At 38.6% G+C, this 15,041-nt stretch overlaps 1 protein-coding gene across 1 annotated transcript in view; it reads left to right on the top strand.

Moving 5' to 3' along the window:
- Nucleotides 1-15,041, top strand: part of LOC127570200 (ATP-binding cassette sub-family A member 13-like) — a 201,406-nt gene that overhangs the window by 44,686 nt on the left and 141,679 nt on the right. Inside the window, exons 7-10 of the mRNA XM_052015468.1 lie at nt 1,727-1,848; nt 3,730-3,863; nt 7,950-8,081; nt 13,508-13,704. Of these exons, the coding sequence (XP_051871428.1) occupies nt 1,727-1,848; nt 3,730-3,863; nt 7,950-8,081; nt 13,508-13,704 (585 nt within the window). The remainder of the gene's footprint in view (nt 1-1,726; nt 1,849-3,729; nt 3,864-7,949; nt 8,082-13,507; nt 13,705-15,041) is intronic.

Below are 15,041 nucleotides of genomic sequence, written 5' to 3'. Positions count from 1 at the left end.
AGAGTCCACACATGCAATTAAACATAATTCAGAAGTAATGTTTAGAGGCGCCCTTACCAAGAAACTGACTGCATCTATTTAAATAGGTGCTAATTGGATACCATCTTACATTATCTGGAATGGATAGTGCCTTAGCAATCATTTCCAGTTTAAATTGTGCCACTCACAAAATTTGGATTATATGCAATCCATTTTAGTGTACTTGACTTTTTTCCTGGAATTGGCTTAACACTACAACTGCCTGAGATCAGTCTGAGTAGGACTAGGAACAGATCATTGTACTTTGTTGCTTTTCTTGATATTTAAAGGTATACTGCAATCATCAGGAGAGCTGTCTGGGTAGCTTCAGAACTGGCTGCAAGCTGCTCAAACACATTCCAAATTCTACAGAGTGTCCTTAATAGGGAGTGTTTCTGACCACCCACCTGGACCACGAGGGATTAAAGATTAGATTAGTCTTGCAGCAGCTGTTCCTTGATATCAATCCATTTGATATCCAGAAATAGGCAAGAGTCTTTCCCCCAGGTCTAGGGGAGTCTAAAACTAGAGGGCATAGATTTCAGGTGACAGGTGGAAGTTTTAAAAAGGGCCTGAGGGGCAGCTTTTTCACATAGGGTTGGGTACATGGAACAAGCTGCCAGAGTAAGTGGCAGAGGTGGGTACAATGACAACATTTGGGGTACATGGATAGGAAGGGTTTAGAGGGATATGGGACAAATGTAGGCAAATGGGACTAGCTTAGGTAGGCATCTCGGTTGGCATGGACAAGTTGAGCCAAAAGGCCTGTTTCCATGCTGTGTAACTCTATGACTCTATGCCTGCAAAGGCAAGGGGATCAGAATTCTGTAGTACTAAAGACCCTGTTAGCTGCAGTGAGTGTCTCAGTGCATTCCTGTCTTCAGTATCTGTGGACAGTGCTGAAGTATGGAGTATGCTGGAGATCAAACTTGGCACATCTAACTACGCACTCCATCCCTGCACTCAGTACTACATCTGGGGCGCTTGCTGATGGTACTGAGTTGAGAGGCCAGATACACTTCATATCTGACCCTCAGCTTTACACAAGAAAATATGTTTAAGTAGTGATCCTGGTCATTTGGAAAGGGTCATTGACCTCCATAAAAAAGTAAATAATTCAGCTTTTTCTTTATTGTAAATATAATGTTTTAAGTTAATTTATACTAATTAAATACATTTTAAATAAATGTAATATTTTTATTACTTTTTACTGAAATAAAAATGATTTTTTAATATTATTTAAGTGCATGTCAATTATTTCTAAATGTGTCTGACCACCATCAACATTTAGAGACAGAGTGTGCCCTTCTGACATCAAAAATGGCAAAGGGCAAAGAGTACAAATTAAGGTCAGGGCCTTGTTTTGCCTGAGGCCCAGATACTACCTGTGGACCATTCTGCTTTGTGGGACAGCTGTGGCAGCAAGGCATTGGGAGCCATGTGGGCACAAAAGGTAAGTGCAACTGTGGATGTTCCATGGCTGGGGAAACATGAGGTGCAGGCAGGTTGAGCTCAGCTTAATCTGTTCTGGTTTCAAATGCAGTTTAATTCTCTCACTCTGAGTAAAATCTATAAAAATTGTCCCTAATGATCTCAGAACTAAGCACCCTTTGAAGATAAAACACAATTACAATTCAATGAGAAGCATTTTTTATAATTAAACAAATGTAAATACACTGTTAATGTCTATTTATGATTATTTTTTCAGATTATTAGAATCAGTGGAAGACCTGTTCAGTCCCACCTATGAGAATACATATTTGGTTTTAGACTCCACCTTTAATCTGACCATCAGTGCAATGGATATCATGCGCAGTGTGGTCAGTCGAGGTTAGTACTAGTTTTTGATTTTATATTCATAGTTTACATGCAATAATTTGTTATATCACCCAAATAGAAACATGTTTTTTCTTTTTTCCTTTTATTTTCAAAAATCATTTTTCTTGATTTTCCTTTTTTCATTTCCATGTTGGAATTCCTTCAGTGTTGGCAACCCAGTGATGATCAGCTTCTGTGCGTGAGAGTTAATTGGCACAGTCTTAGAGATAGCAAATAGAGTTTGACCTTGTCATACTTAGTACCTTGCAGGTGCACATCCCTGCCAGAGCCACTGGCTAAATATCAGAAGGAGAAATCCAGACCAATTGTTTTAAACTCTCTCCCAGTAATGTGGACATTAGAAGTTATACTATTAATCCTAACTGAGATTAACTAGTTCACTGCAGGCCTGGAACTGAACCTCAGACTTTTCTGCTTGATTTTGATTTGACAATTTACACATTCTAAAAGGAGAAACATATAGCAAGATATTGTAAAATTGTTTAAGGCTATAAGACAGTAATCAAAGTAGTAACATTATGGTCTAAGTTTATCAAAATTGTAAAGGTGTTTAATTTTCCCTGATGGCATGGATTTCACACAAGTGAAAACTGTGTGCCACTATTGAAAAATCTAAGTTATATCAAGGAGCCTTTCAAAAAGATTCAAAGGTGTTAGGGTTTTCTTTATTTTTTAAATCGCAAAATTGCACTTTCTCGGCACTTACAATACAGTATAAGGCATCAGGTGACAGCAGTGATTTTTGAGTTTACTTTGATCTTTCCAACAATTTTATATGCCTTTTCTTTACTATTTCCCTCTTTAATTTCACCCTTGTGCTTTCTATACTTGTTTAAACTTTCTACATTATTGAGCTCTCAGCATCTGGCATAAGCTTCCTTTATCTTAAACCTTTTGATCTGATCTCTGATTTTTGGGTTTTTACTGGACTCTGCAATTGAAAATGGGGTTAATCTGGAGTAGAATGTAATTGCAATAATTTCTGGGTTACGTCATATCATTCCGGAAATTCGACCAGACACTTCTGGTAGTGATATGCAATGTCAGACATGGGTCTAATGATGTTTTTGAGCATTCCCGTTGTGAATCACATAAAGTCCATCTAAGGGCTGATTTTTGTTTGACAGACATAGGCCAGCAGATATCCATGGTGCACCTTGTTCTTTAACAATGCTGTTTTAAGGTCCACTCACACTGAAAGGTCAAACTTCTCTAGGCTACTGCAGGGCTTTTGAGAGGCTATTTTCAGAGGATGAAACAAACTCCCAGTTGCCACAGACTCTTCTACACTGATCTGTCAAATTTGCAATATATTTTCAGTACTGCAAATGGATCTGAGATCTTACATAAGGAACAATGGGACTTGGGGCCTGGCAGCTGAGGTAGACTTCTGTACCTTGGAATACCTAGAGGAGATCTGTGGTTTTCAGGAAAACTACAGGGACAGAAATTAATAATGTTGGGAACATTAATGTTATTTGGGATCAGAGTGTTTATTACTTTCAAGGATATTAGTGAGGTTTTCCTAGGTCTGGGAATATTGATAGTGCATTTGTTGACCTATATAGGACTCAATAAACAAATAAATTCCATAAGCACAATTGTCTGACTTTACTGAATCATCAGGGATGAAAAAAATCCAGCTTTGAAGAGCTGCTATCTAGCGTTTAACAGTTAGAACTTTCATTTTTTTATCTGCCTTCTTTCCTACTGAAAATGTGACAGGGCTGATATCACTGTATATGGTCACAATTGGTGCTCCATCTTCAAAAATCCAGTGGTACAGTTAAAATATGATTCTTGAATGGAAAATGGCAAAGCAGATGATATAAATTGTATAGAGAAATATAAATAGTCCATTTTAATTAATAGGTATGAAACTGAACCTGACACTTATGGATATTCTCTGGAATGCTGAAGAAGCTCGGTCAATATTAAAGAATGCATTTAACCTGGATCCCATCATGGTCGAGCAGCTGATGAATACATCAATTCCTGTACTCAAGGTATGATCTCAATGATATGGTTATATTCTATATATTTTTAAGAATTATACTTATAATTCTGGATTAGGTTTGAAATCAGAGGTGAGAGTTTGGCTGCGGAACAGGACAGTTAATTTTTTTCAAATATTATTCCTATCTGAAAATATAAATATCATTTTGGAAATTATGCATTGGTTCACCTTATCCAGACAGAATGTTATGCAGAATATACTGCATGACTTCAGAAGAGATGATTATTTGAGTATTGCTTTTCCATCCTTCTGTTTTTCTCCTACATATCTGCTGACTTTTGGGAGGACTGTAGTATAACCCCACCAAAGTGATTGCCCCTTTCTTATTCCTAAATTCTACCCATATAATCTCATAAACTGATCCCTTCAGGATATCGATCCTGAGTTCTGCCGTAATGATCTCCCTGATCGGCAGTGAAATGCCCATTCTCCTTTTGCACATCCCTTTTGTCATGCTTGAAATGCCTAAACCCCAGAATGTTGAGCTGCCAGTTCCTCCCTTCCCTCAACAACGTTTATGTGGTTGCAACAATAGCATAATCCCATGTGCTGATCCACACTCTCAGTTTATCTGTATTGCCTGTGAGGCTTGTTGCAGTGAAGTAAATGCAGTTAAGTCTACCAGCCCTCTTGTGCTTCCCCTCCTGTCTCTGCCTGCTCTTCTCTGAACTTGCCTATTCTGTTTTCTACATATGAGTCAGTCTCCCCACCTGCTTCACTGTCCCACCCCCTGTCTCACTACTTTAAACCCTCTCGAGCACACTTCATTACTCACAACTGTCAAGAGTCAGCCGTCAAGATGTCAAGAGTTCAGGGCCTGCATGTTCCTGTTAGGGTGAAGGGCAAGGCTGGCTGGTTTGGGAACCCTGGTTGACAAGAGATATTGAGGCTCTGGTTAAGAAAAAGAGGGAGGCATACACTGCGCATAAGCAATTGGGAACCAGTGAATCTCCTGAAGACTATGAGAAGTGTTGGACTGCACGTAAGAGAGAAGTTAGGAGGGCAAAAAGAGGATATGAGAAGGATCTGACAGGCAAGGAGAGGAGATTCTAGGGGTATATTAAGAGTAAAAGGGTGGCGAGGAAGAGAATAAGTCCCCTTAAAAATCAGCATGGCTGTATGTGTGTGGAACCAAAGGAAAAGGGAGAGATTTTTAATGAATATTTCTCTTCAGTTTTTATTGTGGAGAAAATGATGGAAGCTAAGGAAATGGGGGAAATGAGTGGCGCTGTCTTGGACTACATAAGAATTCGCAGGGAGGAGGTATTGGAGGCCTTGAAGTGCATTAAGGTGGATAAATATTCAGGGCCTGACTTGGTGCATTCTTGGACCTTGTGGGAAACTAAATAAGAAATTGCAGAGGCCCTTGCAGAGATTTTTGCTTCATCTCTGGACACAGGTGAGGTTCCGGAGGACTGGAGAGTGGCTAATGTGGTACCATTGTTTAAAAAGGGTCACAAAAATAAGCCACGATATTGCAGGCCAGTGAGTCTGAAATTGGTGGTGGGTAAATTGCTGGAGGGGATTCTGAGGGATAGGATCGACCAACATTTGGAGAGACAGGGTCTGATTCAGGGCAGTCAGCACAGCTTTGTGCGTGGGAAGTAGTGTCTGAGAAACCTCTTGGAGTTCTTTGAGGAGGTAACCAAGAGTGTAAATGAGGGTAGGGCAGTGGATGTTGTCTGTATGGACTTTAGCAAGACCTTTGACAAGGTCCTTCACAGCAGACTAGTCTGGAAGGTTAGATCGCATAGGATCCAGGGAGAGAGAATGGATTGGATTCATAATTGGCTCAGAGGTAGGAAGCAGAGCGTGATGGTCGAGGGCTGTTTCTCAGACTGGATGCCTGTGTCTAGTGGTGTGCCACAGGGGTCAGTGCTGGGACCTTTGTTGTTTGTAATTTATATAAATGATTTTATATAAATTATGAATGTAACAAGGCATGGTTAGTAAGTTTGCGGATGATACTAAAATAGGTGGTGTTGTAGATAGTGTAGAAGGTTATGAAAAATTACAGAGGGATCTATATCGGCTAGGTATGTGGGCTGAGGATTGTCAAATGGCTTTCAATCCAGATAAATGTGAGGTATTACATTTGGGAGATCAAACCAGGGTAGGACTTAAACAGTAAATGGTAGGGCCCTGGGGAGTGTTATAGAGCAGAGGGACCTGGGAGTGCAAATGCATAGTTTGCTGAAAGTTACGTTACAAGTAGATAGGGTGGTGAAGAAGTCATTTGGCACGCTGTCCTTCATCAGTCAGGGCATTGAGTATAGGAGTTGGGAAGTTATATTGCAGTTGTATAAAACATTGGTGAGGCCACACTTAAAGTATTGTGTACAAATTTGGTCACCTGTTATAGGAAAGATGTTATACAACTAGAAGGAGTGCAGAAAAGATTTACCAAGATGTTTCCTGGACTTGGGGGCCTGCGTTACAAGGAGAGGTTGTGTAGACTAGGACTTTATTCCCTGGAACATGGGAGATTGAGGGGTGACCTGATAAGATCATGAGGCGCATAGACAGGGTGACAGCACATTGTCTTTTTTCTGGGGGGGGCATGCTAAAAACAAGAGGGCATAGGTTTAAGATCAGAGGTGAGAGATTTAAAAGGGGCACCAGGGGCAGTTTCTTCAAGCAAAGGGTGGTGCATTTTTGGAATGAACTGCCAGAAATTGTGGTTGAGGCAGGCACGTTAGCAACATTTAAAAGCCATCTAGATAAGTACATGGATAGGACAGGTTTAGAGGGCTATGGGCCAAACGTGGTTGGATGGGACTAACTCACTGGGCAACATGGTCAGCATGAGCGAATTGGGCCGAAGGGCCTGTTTCCATGCTGTATGACTCTATGATAACTGCCCTAGTAGTCAATCCACTGATGATCTGATGAGGTAAGACTTCTAGTGACTGACCAAGTCATTCTTCGTCAACTGAGTGGCTGATTCTGTGGTCCACCAGCTGACATCTGCTAGTGACTGACTAGGTCACCTGTTCTGTCCAGAGTATCCCTGGTGGCTAAGAGGTATTTCTTTAAAGGTTAAAATTCCACTAAGCATAAACTATTGTAATTGCAGCTTCTTTGATCTGAGACTAAGCTTCATGGTCTTTCTCTCCATCTGGTTTGAGCAAACAAAGTTCGGCTCTTTTCCCCTTTCCTGTGTCTGCTTTATATTATGTTACAACATAATAATTTCTGAATTATGTACTAAACAAACAAACACAATTTCAATAGTTACAGTGGGATAACACATTATGTTTCAATAAGGTTTCAAAGGGAAGGTCAGTTTCAACAGAATTACATTCACAATGAAGAACATCCCAGGTGGGGAAATAAAGACATTGCCAGCATCTGTTTTCTATTCGTCCATACAGCTTCAATATAACAGTTTAGTTTTTCTGTATTGTGCTTTTTGTACATTCTTAAATGTCTTTTTTTCTATTTGGAGTATATTTTACAAATACTAAAGCTCTATGGACCTTCCAAGACAATGGGGGATTCAGATACACATCTCCTCCTGTCTCTGTCACCCTGTCTTCACAGCTGGTACATTGTTGAGCCTAGGTTCCTGCAGGACATGTTAGGATACCATATTTTTCATCTGTTTCTGGGTTTATAATCCACAAACTATCTCCTGAACAACCACCCATATAGCTGCCCATCTCTGGGTTTGAGGTCTTGGTGGCTTGAGTTTTATTACTGATAACGAATGTTTTGTTTACATAAGCTTACTCTTTTAACTAATATTAACCCACATTCAGTCAAAACACTGATACCATTTTGAGGACACATTTAAGGCAATTTTTATGTCAAATCTCCTGCAGACTCCTGCCAGATGTTGGTATTTATGGGAACCACATTTAATTTCCAAGTGAAAAGTTTTATTGAAACTAGACGCACAAAAAAATTACCTTATCCCTGAAGACTGAATTCTCTTGAACTTGGATTATGTGCAGTTGCTAGTTGAAAGGTTTAACCAAAAACAAATTACTGCGTAAGCTATTACTAGTGGGAACATATTACATGTAAAATGTAACTTTCGTACACAAAGTCTGTTCATTGTTTATAATTTCAGTTTCCCATCCTACTGAATATGAACGAATTCCAATCATATATATCTGAGATGGTCAAAATACCTTTCTTTTACCGGAACTACGTCGCAGGTTTTCTGTTCCATAACATTGATACGATGAAAGTATTCAAACAGGTAAGAAAGATACAAAATAGACTATTATCGTAAAGTGTCTTAGTTAATTCAGTTACCTTCTTCTCGTAATTGTCCCTTCCAAAAACTGTCTTGTAACGTAACAAGTATGAGATGGACTGTAGCAATTTTGAGACCTTGACACAAACAAGGTTTCATTAGGCAAGCACAGGGTTGAATTGTGTTGTTCAAAACACAATGTTTTAATTAAATGTATTCTAGAGACAGAATAATTCTCTGCCTGTCATTAGCTGGAGAAGGTTACAGAGGGATGTGCATATTTCCAGTAACTTCTACAATTCTTTTTTTCTCTCAACAATGCCACCAATGCATCCCCACTCCCTGCCATTGCTCCATCCTCCCATACTGATATTTATTCTAGAGTGGAATACTCATGTCATTGATTATCAAATTTAAAATAAAATATTGATTGTTCTTGACAATCTTAAATCAACAGAGATGAAATATGCTGCATTTGTTGTGGACTCAGACCAATGTAAAATGGTTTCCTAACTGTGGCTCAGTAGCATATCACTAAATACCTTTTATGTAATTTTTACTTAAATTATTTGAAGAAGAGTAAACAATGCACTCCTTCTCATGAAGTTTGCTTTGTTGTTATCTGTGGGTGAGCTGGGGGGAGGAGTGGGTGGTCTGTACAGACAGTCCACTGTTTGTAAGAGAAACAAAGGAATGCAGATGCTGGAATCTAGATGAAAAAACAACAAGATGCTGGAGGAACTCAGCAGCTCAGGCAGCATCCGTGGAGAAAGTTGTTTAGGGTGAGGACAAGTTCAGCCAGGCGGATGAGAGTGTTAGTGGAAGGGAACCGGTTCTGTCTCTGCTCGAGAAAGAAGTGGAGGGCAGTGAGGCTGTCATGATGGGGAATGGAAGTATATAGGGACTGGAAGTCCATGGTGAAGATGAGGTTGTGTGTGCTGGAGAATTAAAGTTATGGAGAGTGTGTGAGGTGTCACGAATGTAGTTGGGAAGGGATTGGACCGCGGGGACAGAATAGTGTCCAGGTACGAGGTTGTTTAGGGTGAGGACAAGTTCAGCCAGGCAGAGGAGACCGTTTAAGGTGAGGACCCTTGATTCGCATGGAGGAGATGGGCCAAAGGCCCTGTTTCCGTGCTGTATGACTCTATGAATCCAAACGTTAGAAATTTATCCTCTTTCACTTGCATTAAGTATGCGATATAGCAGAATGTGAAGATTGAATTCTGTTTGCAAAATTCAGTTCTATTATAGTTAATGACTGAATTTTGGGAGCAGAATTCAATGCATTTGTGTTTCTATATCACGTGTTTATCGCATGTGATTGAGAATCAATTTCAAAAACCTTGATTATCTAAAGAGAGAAAAATAGCGTCCATGTTCCAGCTCAACTGGAACTGTAATAAATCATAAACTATGATTCCATGAAATGATGGGCAAAACTGGAACACACACGGATTTTCATGGTAGCACATATTATTCAGAGGAAGTGAGTGGGGGTCAAAAGAGAATTTGTTCAATGTGAGAACAACTTCAGTCAGACAGAGGAAGTAATGATGGCCAGAAAATGAGTTAAATTACATACAAAGAGGAGCTGATTGGGAAATTCAAGTGTCGGGGGATTAGATGCATTTGGTTAAAAGTACCTAGAAACTGGAATCTGTTAAAGGGCAAAAAATGTTTGAAGAATTGCAGATGTTGATGGTAAGAGGAAAAAAAGTAAGAAGTCAGTTCTTTGAGGCAAGAGCAGACTAAAACAGTGGGTCTAAGAGGGCAGTCCTTGGGATTGGGGACCATTAGGTTTTGAGGCTGTGGAAGGAACATCCCCAGTGAATAGGCCATCAACTGTCTCAGGGACAATGGCTGATTTTCTGTGTTTGGATTATGTACTGGGAGGTGGTCAGAGGAGGTGTGTAGGAAATGGGAGTCCAGCCTGTATAAGGTAGATTTTGGTTTGCCAAAGACCAAGAGCATAATTCTTGTCAGCTCCCGATAATTGCCTGCTTTAGTAGTCTCGTTATTACACCTGATTTTGATTTGTTTGAATTAAAATTGAATCTGTGAGAAAGGAGTACCACAAGTTTAGAGAGTGAGAGGAGGGCAAGTGTGTACTGAGGTGGGGACTAAAATGACAAAAATGAGGTATTTGTTGAAGATGTGTTTTGGACTCAGGAGAGGAAAGGCAAAAGTGAAGGTGGCAGAAGATCAGTCTGGAAGGAGTCATGGAAACTAACAGAATTGAGATTAAAGATTTGTTGAAGCAAACATCTAGACCAGGAGCAAAATGTTACCAATCATGGATTTTTTCATCTATAAAATTGAACACTTTGTTAAAAGTCAAAGTAACACATTTGTTACCAGTATTCAAATCAAAATCAGGTGTAATAATGCGACTACTAAAGCAGGCAATTATCAGGAGCACCTAAAGATCAAAATTGTTTAATATTTAACAGTCGCTAATTGCTGCATTTTAAGCTTTAAAAATGGAATCTTCATAGGTTGGTAGTGATATTGTTCAGTAATTTTCAGGAATGAGTAATATTAGCCATAGTGTTGATCGTGAATGCCCCAGTTATTTCAAAGTTGTACCTATTTATAAACAGGTGATATTTAATTCAGTCTATATCTTCTGCTGACCAGGGGCTGTTTTTAAAGTGTAATTACTGTGTATAGTAACAACATTTTATCAACTCTTCTATCCCTCATAGAAGTTGGACTTTGTGATTTACAACAAGACATCATTAGAATTCCTTACCACATATTTTGTTTTCAGGTCCTATTGTTTACCTTTTACAAATACTCATTTACTATTAGAAATTACTATTTTACTTCCAAATCACATAAACCATTCTACTTTAAGATTTCCATCTTAGCTGATAGTTCCTGTGTATGAACATTCCTCAGAGTCGGAGTGCAACATACGTTCTTGGGTGACTGACTAGATTGGGTCATCCTTTGACTGCAGCTCATCTGTCTCCAACTGCAGTTCTGACTGCCACCAATTACAGTTCTGACTGCCACCAATTACAGTTGTTCCCATGTTCATTCTGTCCAGCTTTGATCCTCCTATCCACTGTCTCCTTTTCTGTCTTCTACTATCAAGGTTAAAAGGAAAGAAAAGTAGGAAATTCACTGAACTGTCGTGTGAGCTCTACTTTCCTCATCAACACTGTTCTGTGAGCTCCTCAATATCAGCAGAGAAATTTAGCCTCTGAATCCTAATGACCCTGCTTGTACCAATTTTGCCTCAAGGGAACTCTAGCACCCAATGAACTTTAGCAGGAAGAGGGACACAGGAAGAGTTGACTAGGGAATGGAATTTGTAAGGAGGAATAAAGACACTGGCTTTGTCTTTCCAATACTCAAATGGGTGAAGTTTCTGCTGATCAAGCGTTAGATAATGTGCAAGCCTGTGATAAATCAGAGTTTGGAAAAATCAGGATAGAGTTTGGGGAGATAAGCCCTGAGTGCCATTAACAAATCGGAATCATTTTTTAATGGATGATTTTACGGAGAGCCAGCAATGTTGCTGAGGGGCAGGATACAGGTGTTAGTTGGGAGGTGAGTAGGGTGGTGGTGGAAAAAAGTGGGAGCAGGGATACATCCTTGTGGGATCCCAGAGCTAAAAGTGCTAGGTCAGGAAAAGAAGCTTTTATTGATGATTGTTTTGGTCGAAAAGAAGAGACTCAGTTGCAAGATGGAGGAGAGAGGTTGAAGGAGAATGATTTGGTCAATGATTGGAGATAGGTTGAGAAGATGAGGAAGGATAATTTAGCATAATCATGGTTACATGGTATGTAACTCGTGACTTTGGTAAGAGAGTTTCAATATTGAAATGGGAAGGCAACTAAATTGATGTTGCATGAGAGTTAGGTCAAGATTGGGAGACAATGACATGTTTAAGGATTTTGGGGAAAGAAGGTTGGAGATAGAGTTGTTGTTTGTAGACACAGATGAGACAAAGTTAGTTTTTTTTTGCAGAGGAAGTGAGGACAGCATATTTGGAGGAGAGGTGGACAGTATCCATGGGGAGGGAACAGTTAACAATATCAACTAAATGGTTATTCAAGGAGTTTGCGTAGACAGCATTTTGTGGGTATTTCCATTCCCTGTGCTGTGCTGTGCCACTGTGAACAATTAATACGTTTTGCTGCAACTGCTACAAATTCTACTTATATTTGTCAAATATTGAATGGTGGCTCTTTAAAGACCACAGATTCACTGAACATTGCACTTTCCAGTTAGACAAGGAGTTTAAAAAAAGGGCTTTGGGAGAGTGGTGTTGAGGCCATGATCTTATTGAATGGTAGAGCAAATTTGAGGGGCGAGTTGGTCTATTGCTGCTTTTGTTTCTTATATTTTTGTTTTCATGATAAATTCTCTGAGCAAATTTTTCCTGTGCAAGTTGCGTATTCAGAAGTTAATGAGGAATTCCCATTGCAAAATTTGGCTTTGCTCTGGAATTATTGCTGCAGAACAAGGAATCAACATAATCTTAGTTCTGCTATTATGATGTAGATGTTCATCCACTAATATTGCCAATAATCTGCCCTATGATATTTAACACCCTGTTTGCTGTATTCAAGAAACGCAAGTTAAAAATATTGTGTTTACTTATTTACATTTTTTCACGTAAATTCTGTGAGAATGCATTTTATTCTGTATCTCAAATTTTTGGGTAGTGAGTAGTGAATTCTGTAAGGGTGAAGTTCCATTACTTGAATGGCTGTAATGCGGGGGTCACAAATGCAAATGAGATTGATTTTATACATGAATGTCTTCATTAGTTACTTTAGACAATGTGAGACCATTTATTTTAAGAAGTTCAAGTTAAATAAAAATGAAATCAATTACAGGCTATTCCTGGGTTACAAATGCCCCTACATATGAATGACCTCCCAAAATATTATTAAATTCCAATGTATGTACATGTGTTCATACCTAAGATTGGCAGAACTAGTTTCCTCTTTCAATCCATTTTGAGTAATTGTTCTTTCTTATCAGTCTTATGTGCTTTTAATGCCATTCATTGCAATACTGCGGAGGTGTGGTTACCATATTAAGTGACTTTTGTGTATTTTCTAACTTACAGACAAAATCGACTTATGAATGTCTGTAAAAAAAACAGAACCCGTTCGTTACCTGGGGATGGCCTGTGGTTAGCTTCAGCAATTTTTATATATTGATTAGTATGGAGAAATTACAAAGATAATGCTTAATCTGAAAATGAAGAATATTTGCAATGCTAACTCCACCTAGGATCAATGAGTAAATAAATGCAAAATGTCATTGAATTTCAACTTGAAACATAAGATAAATAAATATTTTAAATAATCTTCAAATTGATCTGGTAAAACTAAGGACATATTCCTGAGGGGTAGTGAGGCAGATCTCATATCTATTTTGACACACTTATTTTTTTGTGTTTTAAGGTCTTTAATCATTGGGAAAACGCTGGACTAGATGAATACTTGGTGACCAAGTTTGATCAAATGTTGACAGCATTAATGAAGCCTTTAACAATCAACCAGGATTTAGACACAGCTTCTTCAACACAACAAATTATTTATCTGCTCAGTAACTTCAGTCAGCTCATTGTGCAGTCTAAAAACAATGCATCATCAGAAGAGTAAGTCATGAATTTTAGTATTTGTGTAGCATGCCATCTGCTGACAAGAACGTGATTATTTTCCCTTGCGCTTTGGAAGGATTGATTGATTTGGGAGGTTGAGCATAGAAATCTTTATTTGATCCCTAACAAATGAGATGTGTCTCTGTTTTTACAAAGACTAAAATTGGAGAATATGTATGGTGTAAAGATGTCAGGGAAGTTGTGTATCAATTGCTGGAATTGGAGCTTTGACTTTGAATCTCCCAGATTATAGTTTTCCTTTTTTATAGTATAGTATGGTATTGATACCCTTCTGATAATAATATATTTGATGTATGGATTGATAACATTTAGATTTGCATCCATCTTCTGCCCATGCTGTACCACCAAAGTTAGAAGTGAAATCTATCCAGGATACCGTTAAGCAACTAGAAGTAGCTGGTTACAGAACAGCGTTTTAAAGTTTAATACTGGGAGCAGTTTGCATGATCATACCAGAGAATTAACTATTGTGCAGAAGGACAAAAGAAAAATAAAATAGACAGAGGATTGGAGAACTGGACAGAATAATAAGAGCAAATACTTTTGTAGATTGTAAAATAGGATAATGTTGTATGCAACAGAAAACAAACCAGCCTTCTTCCTACAGACTTTGACGAAACCACCAGACATCCATTCATAGCTATTCTGTGCCCTGAAGGAATTGGAGTGAATTTACTAGCTCCAAAGTTAAAGTAAATTTCAGAATATTTATACAGCTCTGCGTCACCCACATCTGACTCTGCTTTGCTGCATTTAAAGAGAGCATTAATTCTCTTCCCTTTAGCAGTACAGGTGATAATGGTTTTGAAAACCTATAAGGGCTGCATTCTGACATACAGGCATAGGTATCTGCCTAACATTGATAGTTCTGATGCAGCCAATGTTTTTGAACCATGTAATCTAAACATTACAGGCATGCTACAGTTAAGGGGAAATTTGGAGAAACAACACAAACGTTACAATAAAGGAACAGTGGATGACCAAATAAATCTAAAATTAATAGTGTTTTTGTCTAAATAATGATGAACTTATTAGCTTACTGATAAGTAAGTAGATTTCTGCAGCTTTATAAAACTTTGAGAAAGGATAAATTTGGTAATTTAAAAGTATTTAAGTTACTTGTTTTTGAGTCAAATAACAAAGATGGGAAGGAAGAATGCTAAAAGAAATAGGGAATACTTTGTGTTTTCTGAATCTATATTTGAACTTCAGGGCAAAACAGTCTGAAAGATGTTTTCAGTAACTTTTTTTACCAATGCAGTATCAGGAAAGCATTTATACCAAAATCAGTATTGTAATCTCCATGTGAGAAT

This window comes from Pristis pectinata, chromosome 5 (genome assembly GCF_009764475.1).
Source record: "Pristis pectinata isolate sPriPec2 chromosome 5, sPriPec2.1.pri, whole genome shotgun sequence".
Classification (NCBI taxonomy): domain Eukaryota; kingdom Metazoa; phylum Chordata; class Chondrichthyes; order Rhinopristiformes; family Pristidae; genus Pristis; species Pristis pectinata.
Note: the sequence above shows the minus strand (reverse complement) of the source record. Positions and strands in the feature narration are given on the sequence as shown.